A 15,956-nucleotide genomic window follows, 5' to 3' on the forward strand; every position below is an offset into this window, starting at 1 on the left:
TATGGATGAGGAAGAAAATGGTCTGCTCGGAAGTCATAAATATGAGTGTAAGACGAGGCTTGATTAAGCAGACATGCAGATTGAGCATTCTGCAGCCTTTCATGGACAGATGTTCTTCAGGCGGTATACCCCATGGGCAAGTGAAGGCCGCCCATCCACCAGTCATGCGGGAGGCTGCACTAGGCGCGTAATACCATACGGCCTAAAAAGAAAGTCGAGGTGAATATGCTCGTCGCGACGCGCAACTTTGCGCAACGCACATCCATCTTGGCTGTGCCACAACGTTTCTGGTGTAAAGGAAACACTCTCGTTTCAGTCAGCGACTGAGTTGTTCGTCCAACGACCGAGGCCAGTTGTTTCATCAACCGGTCGGTCCTCGCTTCGAGACTCTTGGCATCTCCGGAGAGAAGGAAGTCAAGATTGGCTCTGGACCTCAATGCAGCTGCATGAATGTGGGCAATGGACAAAAAACTCTCATGCGCCTCGTGTCATCTGAGAACATGGCTGACGATAATACAGATCTACACCTGATTTTGAGTCGAGTTGATGTCCGCCAAAGCCGAACATTGAAGTGAACTAGCCTTGCGGCCAAGATCCGGGGTGTGGCATCCTTTGCGTGTAAGCAATTGAGATGGCTCGAAGAGTTGCATGGTTGTCAGCATGTTTGCTTGGCTTTTGACATATGTCCGTCTTCGGCTCCGTGATATTCCCCATGTCGCGAGTCGCGTCTAATCCCCAGTTTAGGGACTTGTACTTGATTGCAACTTTCACGAGTGTTCTGAGGCGGAATTAGTATGGATAGGTTCAGGATGCAGACTTCCACAGCTTCACTATGGAGTATGAATCGCTCGAAATTGTATGAGTGAATTAGTTGTTGGGATGAGATGCAGGGTCCTCCGGCAGCCTCAGGTCCGTCCATCCATCATCGAGTCGTATGCTCCAGTTTTCGTTATTGACTCGCCAAAAGTCAGTTTAGCCAGCGAGAGAGGATTCTTCTCCAACAAATCCCACACCAAGGTTTGGAGACTCGTGGAGCCTGGAGAAATTCCTTTTTAAGATGGAGACTCTTCAATAGCGACGCAAACAAAGTCACCATCGGAAGCTGACCGCTAAGGTGCTGTCCATCGTCGATCACTGATCCTGGTCCTTCTCGTATGCTCTGAATTACCAGGCCCAACACGGTGTGAAAGCGTGGCGCGCAACTATCGAGGTCGCGGCAGAGCCTCGCTACAACCTTTGCACTGCGACTTGTTGTGAGCTGTAAAAGCCGGTCGCACCGACAGGGTCACTAGCTTGTATTGGAAACAAGATATAGATTTTATCAACCAGGACCAGCAAGATCGAGGCTTGTCTCTTGATAAACGCCAATCCCAATCGTGCCAAAGGCGGACACACCGTTGTCGAATATCCGACGGGATTGTTTCAGGCATATGTTAAGGTAACATGCGAAAATACTCAACGGTTTAGCAGGTTCTCTAGTCCAATTTCTCCAGACAACCTATAGCATTGACATCATATCCGATTCGCGATTGAACAAATAAATTTGCAATTCCGGGAATGACGGCACGGATAGATAGGATGCCAGATAGATACGGGGGCTGTCGTGGAGACTGTCATGGGGAGCTGGAGCAATGAAATGGACGCAAGAGCCTCATTTACTGGCGCCAGCCAACGGCGAGGCACTTTGGTAGGGACAAGTGACAGTAGGTGGGTTGTCACAAAGACTACCAACAACAGACACGTAAAGAAAACAGCAAAAAAAAGCCGCGTCTGGGGCCTTTAGCTCGGGGCGCTTAGTGCTTCTCTGAGCTTTCTGTCTGTCTTTGGGAAAGTAATGTCCGACAACTGACAGGGCCTGGACTTTCTGAGCGCTGGACTCGGCTGGTACTCGGTACCTTGAAGACATGGTACGGCCAGCGGCGGCAAGTTGGCGTGCTAAGTTTGTGGAAGGGAAAAGAAGTGGATATCAGGAACGAGCATCCATCATGGTGGAGCAAGAGTGCTAGAGCACCGTGTCAGTTTTTGCCAAACCAGAGTTATCGGTCCTACGCCCTAGCCACGTCGCCGCCTCCGGTGAGGCTTTGATAACAGTTTGTATCATCACAGGCCAGACGATGGCTGCGAACCAGAGGCTGTAAACACCGCAGCTTCCGATTTACCCAGAGCTTTGCGATAGAGCCTTGACAATACAGTGTGATTGACAATCAAAACTGGACTACGCAGCGAAGGATGTGGTTCAGGGCTAGCCAATAGTAAGTTCGACAGCTTGACTGCCGAAGGTCGCGTGCAAGCCAAATCGCGTGGATCGGTACAAGCGGGTCTCACATGCGGGCAGTTATAAATCCCTGCATTTCAATTTGCGGTGGCTATTTGGGGTCGTTGGGGTTAGGATTTGGAGAACAGGCTGAAGATTCTAGTTTTGAAGTCTCCAGATCAAGCCGGCTGTATGTGTGAGACATACAGGCAAATGTGCCATCGTCGCGAGACCGGAGTGTTGACGGTGACAGCACTGCGAGATTTCGAGATTTCTCCGCTCTGGAAATAGAGGTCAGGATCTCGAGTGACGTATGCGCATCGTGCCAGATTCACGTATCATTTTTCGTTTTCGGATAAACCATGACTTGTTGATAGACCGCCTCAGCCTCTGAGTAACGTCAGCAGAGGCGACAACAGCATGATGCGACTTTGGCTTGTCATGCTGATCCTCACGAATCTTCTTTTGTGGTTCACAAGATGCAAGCACCCAGGGCGCAAATAGGCACAAGACCGTGAAGTCAAGTTACCGTGAAGTCAAATCAAGCCCATGCTTCGACAGCCCCTATCAGATGAACGGTCCTACCCCAGACTGTGGCGGAGAGTGCATGAATAAGAAAGTCGGAGCGGAGGCTGGTAGGCACAACGACATCCAGGGGCTGGGACAGTCAAGGTAGCACTCGACTCCATCAGTGAAGTCCCTTGAATCGAGTGAAGGCTTGGCTGTTCAAGGAAGCTGCTCTTCGCTCTCCGCAATTGTGCACTGTTGCTGTCGCCAAGGAAGCTGGGGTGAAGCGGTGTTCTTGATAGTGCGGTCTGGCCTGGGCTGGCCTGTTGTGTGTATGTAAGTGAAGGTAGAGATGGAGATGGAGAAGCAAAAAAGTGAGGCTGCAGGAAGAAAAGTATCCGGCAACATCATCTCCCGCGGGATGGGAGAAGGTAATTTGTGTTGGGGTAGATCTCAGTATGTGGAAGGTGCAGCCAATGACTGGTGCTGAGACCTTCCAGATTTGACATTAAGCTCATCAATATCCCGCATGCTACGCAGCGAGCGTGCCACTATTGCCATTCCCTAGTCCCAGCTACTGTCTGTCTAACAAGCCCATGATGAGGTTTTACCCGCAAATGGTTAGGTGAATGATTCAATGACCAGAGTCCACGTTTACTATTATGCAAGAGTATCAAACAGAGTGAGCGATATTACCGGTGAAAGGAGTCTAGGTCGAGTCTATTTGCTTGGATCGTTTCATGGTCTTTGAATTCCCTCATCAGAATGAACCGACCAATCACTATGACCAATTGATTGGTTCTGTTTCCTAGACAATTTTCAGGGTGCAAGCCCACCAACCTCCTAAGTTAAGTTCGAGCGCCTCCCGGGCGACCCCGGATCCGCCCAAAGCCGGGCAAAGATGGGGAAGATGCACGAATATGCAGTCAAGAAATGCCTCGTTGACTTGGCGTCAGCCGTGAAAGGGGATTGGGTAGAGCTCGATCGAATGCGACATGGTGAGACGAGAGACTTGTTCGTTTTTCGACATCGCTTTACGCGGACACATCACTCATGCGCCCCGGGTTTTTCTGGAAGAAAATAGACGCACTCGCTCGTGCGTGTAAGTCGGCAGCTCCACGCTGATAGAGCTGCATACTGCAAATCTCCCACTGTAGTTAATTTGGACCCAGTCTTGTCGGCGGTTTAGTGGACTCCAAAGATTGCAAACTGTTTAGTGCTGCTGTTTATCTCCTCATTTGTAATACCAATTGCCTCTCGCCTGTGATATATCGAAGTTGGATTAAGATGTAGGATAGTTACCGTATCAAGTAAACAACACAAGGGGTCGTTGGTGGCGGATATTGTGTAAGGATGTCTCCCGTCGCGGAAACAACAGGGTAGGCACTGGACGGATGCCCGTGGACACAGCGTAACAAGAAGTTACGTAGGCGGGCTTAAGCATACAGTTTGGTGTGTAAGACCAGCCGCCTGGTAACGTAATGGGAGCGATAGGCGCGGCACACAAAACTTGGACCCTGGATGAGGCAACTTGTAACAGCAAAAGACGCGGAATGGAACCTGGGCATGGAACCTAAAGAGTCAGGAACAACAGCGGAGCGCGGAAACCGGTGCGGTGAACGACTCGCTGAAGATCGGAGTCAGACCCGCTAGCAGCGAGCGAGCGACTCAGGCACTCTCGTTCTCAGCTTCAGAAGTTCGTGACCAAAAAGGACTTACCGTGCCCCGTCTTCGGCATTCGACGACCCATTTAGGGTTGACCGAGAAGAAAACATCTTGTACACCGCGAATTGCCCGTGGGGTCTCCATCTATTGCCCACTGACACACCGAGGCATCGGCGCCGAAGTCCACTCACCGGAGGTCGCGGGTAAAAAAGCGCCGACCAAATCCTGTTCGTTTTTGCCTATCGACAGCCAGCTACTATAGCCAAAAGCCCGCGGAAGAAAGCGACCACGTCCCCCAGTTTAAACATGGAGGTACCCCCACATGAAATCCGATGCGAAGTGGATGTGGATATGGCAAGGTAGAAAAACAAAACCGCGAAAGGGCGAGGCCGACTGGACCGGAACTGTGAGCTGGGTTAGGTAGGCAAATCGGAGAAACAGTCGCCGCCATTGGTCGTAGGCTGTCTCACCTTCTTTTGAACTCAGTCATTCCAATGACGTAGAGACTCAGGGTACTGCTGCTTTTGGCGATGGATGGGATTCTGGGGCACTGACCTTTACAGGCTTGAGTCTTGAGCAAGGACATGGGGTGCCCTGAAGCTGACGGGGCTCGTTTGTGCAAGCCCAATAGAGACAAGGAGAACACGGGCCTGGAATCGACTTGGCTGCTTGGCGAGAGGCGACAAGAGTTCTTCGTGATCACTGACAGCGGTGGCCAAGTCTAGAGGGAGGAAGGACATTGGATAAACGGGTGAAGGTCAGCATGGAAAGGCCGGCTTCTAGAAAAATTCCAATATGCGTGGCTTTTGGCCAGTGCAGCTGGGTCCATACGTTATGCACGCCTGCATGAGCGGCTTCAACAGCTGTGATGATCCCTAAATAATACCTCACATGAGGGAAGTTGACAGAAACAACTGAGGTCAGCCCCGCCCTAACCGAGCTCGCTAACATCGTGGTATTTGTGTCAAGCATATCTGATGTTTGCTCTTTTTGTACGCTAAAACTGAGCGAGGCTTGGTCCCGTCGTCGTTGGGACAGGGCTTGCTCTGGTGGTGAAATAGGCTAGCCTGCCGTTTTGGATGGAGATCCATTCAGTAGCTGATGAAGAAAGTTCAGCGGTTCAATCAAGTCTTCTCCAATAACTCTCGCCCGCGTTAACCCGCAGGTTAGATCAAAGACGCTAATAGCGGCGCCTCATCTCATGCGTAGAAGACGAAAGTGCAAGGTGAATCTCCTCGGTGTCCTTCTTAGACAGACACGGAGAAGACCAGAGACAGGCCTAGGGCAGCCAAGCCGATCCAGCCCAGGCGAGGCCCTGCAGAAGCTCGCCCATGTCGTTTCGTGAACGAGACCGTATCTCGCACCGTATTCACTACTGTCGAGCTGCCAAGGCTGGCACAGGCTCAACAGCTGCCGATAAGGCGATTGGACATGGCAGCCACTCAACGGTGACAATTTGCGCCTGGTGAGTAGTGGATGCTCATGTGTGCCCTTATCCTGTGTTGAACCTGGAACTGTTCCATCATAACAGGCCATCGTTTCTCAAAGTCATGACTACTTAGTCAAGGGCGAGGCAGACTGCAGTAAAGCTTGTCGCGATACGTCTGATTACTTGTCATAAAATGACGACTATCATGACCACTCATCGAAACACGGCGATCCCGTTTCGGTCCTGCCTGAGACCCCTACGTTCAATTAACCTCATGCCTTTCTCGTGTCCGAGTCAAACAAGACTTGGGACAACGACTGATAGGCCGGCCGAACAAGAATTTTGCAGAGGGAATCTAGATTGAGAAGATGCAGAGTAACCGGCCAGCATAGTCGTCATCGGACAGGATCTATGAAGCTATCCCATCTGAGATTGTCAGACCAGTTCCCAGTCAGGTCAGTCCCGAGGTAGATCGCGTGGGGCCAGTCTCAAATATGCTGCAATTAAAGTAGCGGATCGATAAATGTATGCACTTTAGAATGCATTTGCTGTGTAAACTGGATGGCTTTTAATGTCACTTCTTGAACACGACTTGTTATTTACGACTACCAGCTTCCAGGTGGAAATGAGGAAATTGAACGACACGCTTTGCGCGCAAATAACAACTCCTCCATAGGAAAGCGCATTACGTGCACAAGGTGGGATAAGGTATGAAGATCTATGCAATGCTATTATACATGCGTGATGTATCAATGGCTGCGTTACGATTGTGAAATCATCACTGAGTCATTGCAATTGCACAACATTGCACATCAGGACCATGACTCCCGTTGCGTTCCAGGGGCCATGAGGGTGATATTTCGCATTGACACTGTAATAAGGGTCTCAATTAACAGCTCAAGGCAAAGCAAGGCTGATGGATTGACAGAAACGGCAATCCGTTCTCTCCGTTACTCGTGAGGCGGAGCCTATCATGACTTCTTCTGTCTTCTCCAGTGTCTCGAGTCGCGATTTCGCTGACCGCCGGGGATGGGCAAGTCAGTGTCGTCATTATTCTTGACAAGCAGCGATACGCAGCGGGAAAAACGAAAAAGAGCACATGGGCATAGGGAGGGGGGTCCTCCCATGGAGGAAAATCCCTCAGCGGAAACGGGGAGCTTGACGCCAGGTACAAGCTCGGCCAGCAATGACATACAGGAGAGGTACCGGGGCCCCAGTATGGAGAGCGCGCTACAGGACACCAGAGGACTTTGTATTCAGCAGGTCCAGACGCTGGCAGGCAGACACTTACAGTTGTACATGGCTTGATGCTATCTTGAGGCAAAATCTAGCATTAGTGAGGCAATACGTCGATACAATCGAGGACCGGGCTTTGAGCCATCCCACATGTACAACGGGGCTCTCGAAGGATGGAAGCCAACGGGATCCGGGAGATGCACAGTGTCTTACTGTCTCTAATGCCAAAAGTCCATGGGTGTTGTAAATGGCCGTGGAGATGCTTTGGTGATAGTTCGGAGAGTATTACAGTAGGTAGGCAGACAGATACAACCAGGGCGATAAGCAAGTTTGGATACGAAAGTAAAATTACTCGCTCAGCTGTGGGTTTTCTAGGTGTCTTGTTTTTCGTAAAGCTAAATCAGTAAAAACTGTACTTGCGCGCTATCACAGTATGTACAATCCCGCGGACATTCCCCCAACCCATGTAAAATAAACCCAACCCAGACAGGCAGGCAGGCGGGCAGGCTATTGTTTTGATTTGTTTTGTATTGACTTCCTCGCATCTCATCGCTTTGTCAAGATCGAGGCGAATCGCTCTCATGGTGACATGGATGGTGAATGACTGATTGTTAGTGTCATCATATTGAGGTCGTCATTGTCGTTGTCATTGTCACGTTCATTCAGTCAGTCATCAATCAGCTATCAGCCACGGGCAGTTGGATAGATGAGACACGTCCAATAGCTATCGCTTATCAGATACGTGCTCTCAATTGAGTTTTGTTTTGTCTCTTGTTTACGATGAGCACTCTCCCCCCTTGTGCTTTATCGGCAGGGCAATCTCATAACATGAGTCTCTATCTGAGCCTAGTCTTGCTGCATATGAAATGTAAACTGGTCTTTGGTCCCTCTCAATCTCTTTTTTCCCACTGCATTTGCTGTGCTGTCTCCGTTGCACCCACTGCTGAGATTACCGTCTTGTTTCCATTCCCCACGCTGGGCGCCGCCACACACTGTGCTCTGCACCTGCATGAGAGGAAGAACCTGGGCTGGGCCGAGGACCAGAGGCTGCCTTGAGTGGACAAGGGCAAGGGCAAGGGCGATTTAGGTGGGGCATCATAAAATGGGCCTTGCAAGTCTGCAAGATGTAGCGACCGACGTTTCATAGAGTTACGCCCTAGCACGGGCTTGATTAGCTCAATTGACACGCCCCAATAGAAAAAAAAAAGTTGCAAGCATAGCTCCAGAGAAAAACATTTTGGTGAGAAGTGAGAGAACGCAGTTCCTAGTAGCAGAGCAGTAAGAAAAATTGAGCCAGCCGACGCTACCGGGTACGGCAAGGGTAGCTCCTACACTGGCGTGCTGGCTAATACTCTCTGTCTCTAGTTTCCAGGTGGATGCTGATGCTACTGCGTTGTTTACTGCATTAGAATGAGATTGACTGAGATGGGGGTTTGTTGATCTCAGATGTTGTTTTCTGGTCGTTGTTACGGCTACCTGATCTGAACATTGACTTTCTTGCCATCATCTCATACTTTCCGTTGAATGAGTGTTTAATGCGCTGCCATCACGAAAAAAAGTTTTCCAGTTAATACGCGCATAACCATCTGAAAATTTAAAAAGCACTACATCATCAAGCTTTAGAGTACGAATTCAAAGCAAGACATCGCACTTTACTTTCCCCAGGCCAATGACACGAGAAGGCTAGGGTAAGTGAGGGTGTAGCTAAATCGTAAGAGGGTGTGATGAAGTTTCTTTCCTCCGTGGCATTGGATGTGATTATGTCTCTACGTAGCGACTAAGATGTCGTTCGCTAATCCCGACTCGTGCGGGCTTTAATCGGCAACGGAAGCAAAAAGAAGGGAAAAAGCTGAGCGAATATGGAAGAATGGCAATGGCGATGGGCTAGAGTCTGATTATGGTCTGCATAATGGCGGCAGAAGTAGAGCAATTGATGAGTGTAATGAATGAGTGAATGGCCAATCCAATTGAAATGGATGGATTGGACTGGGTCGGCAGGGCCGTGAGAGGTCGGATCAATTCGTACAGTAGAGGAAAGAGAGGCTCCTTGTTGCTAGCTCGTACCTCGAGGACCTTCCGGTCGTACCTGGAGACGGCATGGAGCTCATAACCTGGGGCATATTGGGATTCGCGAGAGACCATGCCAGGAACCTGCGCGAGACTCGTGGGAAGTGACTGATGGGCTCCATCCTAATCCACCCGTCCCGGCTTGGGAAGAGGAATAGACCCATAAAAGTCCTTTGTGCTGTGGAGCCCTGCGTCGCCGTAGGACCCGTTTGATGAGACCCCGGTCATCTGTGTTCTTCTTTTCTGTCTTGTCTACTTGTGATGGGGGGGGGGGCCACAGAAAGTCAGTGAGCAGCGAGTAAGATGGCGATGTGCATCAAGTGAGAGACAATCAGTCTTGGAGAAATATGCAGGCATTGAGGTGTGTGACCCACTTCAAGACCGGGTCTCCATCATTTTGATCAGGGCCGAAAGTCTGTTGGCAGGGGCCATGCAACGCATGCACGAGCGTGGGCCGGCAAGCTCGCCGGGAAAGAACCTAGCCCAAGCTTTCTCACGCATCTCACTTTGCAATTCAAAAAGAAGCTCTCGCCCGACCAAAAGTTTCCCTTCTTTCCTTTCCTCTTCACCCACGAATGCTTCATTCATAAGCGACCCTAACTTCGTGCGGTGCTTTGACACTTTCTTCCCTTTTTCCTCTCCACTCTATCTTGTTCCTCTGTTTCTCTCATACAACAACAGAAGCGGCATCAACCTAAGCTCTTATTTCCCAATATCTGCTGCCCACCTACAGCCGCACTCTACACACCCTAAGAATCGACATTCTCTTTTCCATCATCTCCAACGATGGCTGAAGAGAAGGCGGCCGGCGCTCCTGCGCTGGACACCAACATCGAGACTGGCGGCTTCGATGAGAAGCGAGGACAAGCTCCTCCCCCCACCCACGCCCCCAAGGCTCCCGTCGCCGAAGATGAGGAGCCCGACGAGGACATGGACGCCCTGATTGAGGATCTCGAGTCCGAGGATGGCCACGCCTTCGACGAAGAAGAAGAGACTCAGCCTGGAGGTGGCCGTGTTGTTCCCGAAGATCAGCTCCAAACCGACTCCCGAGTCGGTCTCACCGAAGCCGAAGTCATCAACCGACGACGCAAATGGGGCCTCAACCAGATGAAAGAAGAGCGCGAGAACATGATCCTCAAGTTCCTCATGTTCTTCGTAGGCCCAATTCAGTTCGTAATGGTTAGTCAACCGCACCCTAATATCTCATCGTTCCCTTGTTCCCCCTGTTTTTACCCCGTTTCTCGGCCATGATTGGCGCATTTGTACCCTGTTGTGTCCCCAATTACATTGTCCTGGTTTATCTGCACACCTTGAACCAACTTCCAGCAAAATCCGACGCTCGGAGCACATTCTACGTCGCTTCTGCTGGAACTTGATTCTTGGTGAAGCCGGCCGCGATACCAGAGATGGTTTTGTTTCGACGGGTTTTTAGCGTGGTAAACAACGGACCCACATTTCCTATTTAGGCAATTTCCACTTACACGAACGAAAAACTGGCATAACTCGACCATTTCTCAACCAAATTTCATGACCATGATAGCTAACAACTAGTAGGAAGCTGCTGCTGTTCTCGCTGCCGGTCTTGAGGACTGGATAGACTTTGGCGTCATTTGTGCGCTGCTCCTGCTCAACGCTTGTGTTGGTTTCATCCAGGAGTTCCAAGCGTAAGTTTATTCAACCCTCTCCGTTTTCTTCAGTTTTCAGACAGTCACTAACCTGTAATTATAGAGGTTCTATCGTCGAAGAACTCAAGTTCGTCTACCTTCCAAGGCTTTTCTTCCAGAGGGTAAACACTAACATTGCTTAGGAAAACTTTGGCTCTTAAGGCTGTTGTCCTCCGTGACGGTACTCTCAAGGAGGTCGAGGCCCCCGAGGTCGTTCCCGGTGATATTCTCCAGGTTGAAGAGGGAACCATCATCCCTGCTGATGGTCGTTTCGTTACCGAGGGCTGCTTCGTTCAGGTCGATCAGTCAGCCATCACTGGCGAGTCTCTCGCTGTCGACAAGCACGCTGGTGACAACTGCTATGCTTCCTCCGCTGTCAAGCGAGGTGAGGCTTTCGTTATCGTTACTGCTACTGGTGACAACACCTTCGTCGGCCGAGCTGCTGCCCTTGTTTCCCAGTCCGCTGGAGGCACTGGTCACTTCACAGAGGTTCTCAACGGCATTGGCACCATCCTTCTCGTATTGTTTGTTTCCCCCAACACTCCAACTGTCTGACAACCAAGCTAACGCCTCCAGGGTCGTCGCTACGCTCCTTATTGTTTGGGTCTCGTCGTTCTACAGATCTAACGGCATAGTGGACATCCTACGTTTCACCCTGGCTATAACCATCGTCGGTGTCCCTGTCGGTCTTCCTGCTGTCGTCACTACTACCATGGCTGTCGGAGCTGCCTACCTCGCCAAGAAGCAGGCCATTGTCCAGAAGCTTTCCGCTATTGAGTCTCTGGCCGGTGTTGAGATTCTCTGCTCTGACAAGACTGGTACTCTGACCAAGAACAAGCTGTCTCTCGCTGAGCCTTTCTGCGTTGCTGGCGTCGAGCCTGATGACCTGATGCTTACTGCTTGTTTGGCCGCCTCCCGCAAGAAGAAGGGTATTGACGCCATTGACAAGGCTTTCCTTAAGGCTCTCAAGTACTACCCCCGTGCCAAGAGCGTTCTGTCCAAGTACAAGGTTCTCGACTTCCATCCCTTTGATCCCGTCTCCAAGAAGGTCCAGGCTGTTGTTGAGTCTCCTCAGGGCGAGCGTATCATCTGTGTCAAGGGCGCTCCTCTCTTTGTTCTCAAGACTGTCGAAGAGGACCACCCTATCCCTGAGGAAGTCGATGCCGCCTACAAGAACTGCGTGGCGGAATTCGCTACCCGTGGTTTCCGATCCCTTGGTGTTGCCCGCAAGCGAGGTGAGGGTGCTTGGGAGATTCTCGGAATCATGCCTTGCTCTGACCCTCCCCGTCACGATACTGCCCGCACTATTAACGAAGCTAAGCGCCTTGGTCTCTCCATCAAGATGCTTACTGGTGATGCCGTCGGTATTGCTCGTGAGACTTCCCGTCAGCTCGGTCTCGGTACCAACGTTTACAACGCTGAGCGTCTTGGTCTCGGTGGTGGTGGTGACATGCCTGGTTCTGAGGTTTACGATTTCGTTGAGGCTGCCGATGGTTTCGCTGAGGTTTTCCCCCAGCACAAGTACAACGTCGTCGAAATTCTTCAGCAGCGTGGTTACCTTGTTGCCATGACTGGTGATGGTGTCAACGATGCTCCCTCTCTGAAGAAGGCTGATACCGGTATCGCTGTTGAGGGTGCTTCCGACGCTGCCCGCTCCGCCTCCGACATTGTTTTCCTTGCCCCCGGTCTTGGTGCTATCATTGATGCTTTGAAGACTTGTAAGTTACCATTCTGTTGTCCTGTGTTGTGGTTGGTGGCGTCTTCGCCCCACCTTTCTCGTGATGACTTCCACCACGACACAAGGTCACCTCTTTCATAAGAATCATGCTAACAGCCCCGTAGCACGCCAAATCTTCCATCGCATGTATGCGTATGTTGTGTACCGTATTGCCCTGTCTCTGCACATGGAGATCTTCCTTGGTCTCTGGATCGCCATCCTCAACAGGAGCTTGAACATTGAGCTTGTCGTTTTCATTGCTATCTTCGCTGATATTGCTACTCTTGCCATTGCTTACGACAACGCTCCCTTCTCCCAGACCCCCGTCAAGTGGAACCTCCCCAAGCTCTGGGGTATGTCCGTCCTTCTCGGCGTTGTCCTTGCTGTTGGTACCTGGATTGCTCTCACTACCATGTACGCCAACTCTGAGGATGGTGGTATCGTCCAGAATTTTGGTAAGATCGACGAGGTTCTCTTCCTTGAGATTTCTCTCACTGAGAACTGGCTCATCTTCATCACCCGTGCCAACGGCCCCTTCTGGTCCTCTATCCCCTCTTGGCAGCTGTCTGGTGCCATTCTGATCGTCGACATCCTTGCCACCCTCTTCTGTATCTTCGGTTGGTTCGTCGGTGGCCAGACCAGCATCGTCGCTGTCGTCCGTATCTGGATTTTCTCCTTCGGTGTCTTCTGTGTCATGGGTGGTCTCTACTACTTCATGCAGGGCAGCACTGGATTTGACAACCTGATGCACGGCAAGTCCCCCAAGCAGAACCAGAAGCAGCGATCCCTCGAGGATTTCGGTAAGTTTTAACCATTGCCTTGACGTTGACCTTCAGTTCACTAACTCTATCTCAGTTGTCTCTCTTCAGCGCGTCTCGACTCAGCACGAGAAGTCTCAGTAAAATAGATGGTATATACCCGGACCACCATCGACCGGACTTTTCACTTTCGCTCCGTCCAAATTTGAACTGTATTGCTCGCACCCGAGTATTAAGACTCCTGGAGTGGTTGAGGAAACTTTCATACCCCTAGAGAACGTCTACTAGACACCTAATAATACAAGTAAAATAAATAATTCGTCCTCTGATACATGTGTGACCCTTAATTTGTATCTGTGCATATCTGTTTTCGCTCTCTCTGTGTTCACCTGATGCTTGGCTATCAACTCCTGGCCTGCAGCATGGCCTTTCATTTGGGTCAGTACAGACCCACCATCCTTGATTGGCTTTCCTTCAGCCTCGCCTAAGCACCATCCACTCAGTGTGACATCAGTTTGCAACCTGAAGCCCCCTCCGTATCTTAACTGCTCACATTTGCCGCTTCACAAATTCTGACAACTTCATTACTCCGCGTTCCTTGTCAAAAACCAGTTGTGGAAGCTGTCAAGTGTCATAAGGACGATCATGAATCGCGAAATCCCTGGCTATTACTACGGTACAAAATTCTGGCAAACAACTGAAGTTCGTGTACTTACTTACATTTTGGTAGATAATGAGAAAAAGAAGTATTTCAAGATCGAAAAAACGCATACAGCGCCCTCGTCGGCTGCTTGGTCGTCGGATGCCGTGAAAAGGCGCAAAGTCGAGCATGAGGCACAAAAACTTGCTGAACGCCAAGCGCATCAAGTAAAGAAACACATAAAGCGCCATTTCGTTGCCAGAGATACAGTCTCCTCCGCACTCCTTACGAGGGAGATCGGTCTTCCCTATGTCGCCGAGAGCGGCCGTGGTAGAGTAGAGGATGAAGACCTTGGTGCTGCAGCGTGGGCAAGAGGCTTAGTAGCCAAAGGCAACATCCCTTTTGCACCAAGCTTTGCAAGAGAGCGACATGCAAATATGCCGTGCTTTTATGTTTCTGGGGAAGATGAGAAGACCGGTCTTGGGGCTTCTTATGCCAGTAAGTCCTGGGGCTGCAACAGTGCATGACTTACACATGATGTCTGACTTGTCTTTCAGCTTTGGATGAGGAGACTTTGGTGGGAAGCTATATTCCTACAGATGAGAATGACGAGTTGGTCTTCGAGGCCGGATGGTGCTTTAATCTACTGACATAGTACAGAATCCGCTTCTCAAGAGAAGCACCCAGCTCTTCCGGCAGAACCCTTTCATTCCGTACAGAAGCGGTACGGTGTCCACAGATGTCCTCAATCAAGTACCACCAGCCTTCACATACGATACTCTTGACTTCGCGCGAACCTGACAATACCTGCGGAATATACTTCTTTTCTCCACGACTGTCAAATCATAGGGACCCCAATTGCCCGCAATGGCTGCTTGGCGAATGTACCTATTCTTCTGCTTGACCATGTATTGAACCCTGCTGACTTACAAACAGCAATTCTCTACCAGAGAGTCGCTGTCCCTCATGAGGGACGTGGCGAATGGATGGTTCACAATAGCACGCCCGCCCCTCCATCTTCGGACCTTATTTGTGTTGCTAGCTCCAACAGAGGCCTCCTCAAAATGCACTCCGAGGGGAGCGTCTCGGTGGTTGCCCCAACAGCCGCCCAGAACGGTATACAGCTCCCACAAGAAACATTTGCACAAGATTTCCAGGAGGGAAACCATAACGTCGTGCTTACTGGTGGGAGGCAACCCAGGCTTTGGATAACAGATCTTCGCGCCCCTGAGCCACAATGGTCATTTGCGAATCATGCAAGCTCCATCTCCCATATCAAGAGTGTAAACCCACACCAGGTGCTTGCATCGGGATTGAGGAGCTCAATGGCCCTCTACGACGTACGCTATCTTTCAAGTGAACCACGCGGGACAAAGCCACTATTGTATTTTCACGGGCATCGCAACGAGGCCCACTTTCATATTGGTTGGGATGTCAGTCCGGAGTTGAACGTCGTGGCCGCGGCACAAGATAATGGGACCGTGAAGCTCTTTTCACTAAGATCAGGTCGTCAACTACGCTGTCCAGCTGTCGAGACTATTCACGTCGATACGCCTATCAAGGCGCTGATGTTCCAGATGATGCCTAGGGAAAGAATGCCGAGTCTTTTTGTCGGGGAAGGGCCTTTACTAAGGAAGTTTTCTTTCGGAATACGGGAAAGGGATGATGAGACCTGAAATTCGACGCAGGGTAAAAATACTCTGCAGAAATTGCATAACAAAGGCACAGGTGAGGTTTTGGTTTTGAGGAAACCAAAGTCTTGGTGGAATATCTAATGAAATCTAAACTCTATAATAACTTGGCCATAAAGGAAAAAAACACGACACAAAGGACAAAAGACATAAGGAAAGTGATATAAACCCAATGAAACGACAGGTTATACCCAAACCTCTTCCAATCTCTCAACGGGATAAGAGAAACCCCTTCAATGATCAAGAGATATCCTGAAATGAGCCCCTCAATCTCAACTCTCGTTGTCCTCGTCTTCCTCTGCACCCTTCCCTCCATGCTTACTACCCT

General features: G+C 50.4%; 1 protein-coding gene across 1 annotated transcript; it reads left to right on the forward strand.

Annotated features, from left to right (window-relative positions):
* Positions 1-9,944: 9,944 nt before the first annotated feature.
* Positions 9,945-15,613, forward strand: FOBCDRAFT_235825 (uncharacterized protein; the record flags this gene model as incomplete). The annotated part of the gene is made up of 10 exons (XM_059610029.1): positions 9,945-10,337; positions 10,713-10,822; positions 10,887-10,944; positions 10,985-11,346; positions 11,444-12,540; positions 12,665-13,339; positions 14,028-14,435; positions 14,495-14,514; positions 14,598-14,661; positions 14,874-15,613. The coding sequence occupies 10 exons, from the start codon at positions 9,945-9,947 to the stop codon at positions 15,611-15,613; spliced, it is 3,927 nt and encodes a 1,308-aa protein (XP_059466615.1).
* Between the last annotated feature and the right edge of the window lie 343 nt (positions 15,614-15,956).

The sequence above is a fragment of the Fusarium oxysporum genome, chromosome I (assembly GCF_013085055.1).
Source record: "Fusarium oxysporum Fo47 chromosome I, complete sequence".
Classification (NCBI taxonomy): Eukaryota; Fungi; Ascomycota; class Sordariomycetes; order Hypocreales; family Nectriaceae; genus Fusarium; species Fusarium oxysporum.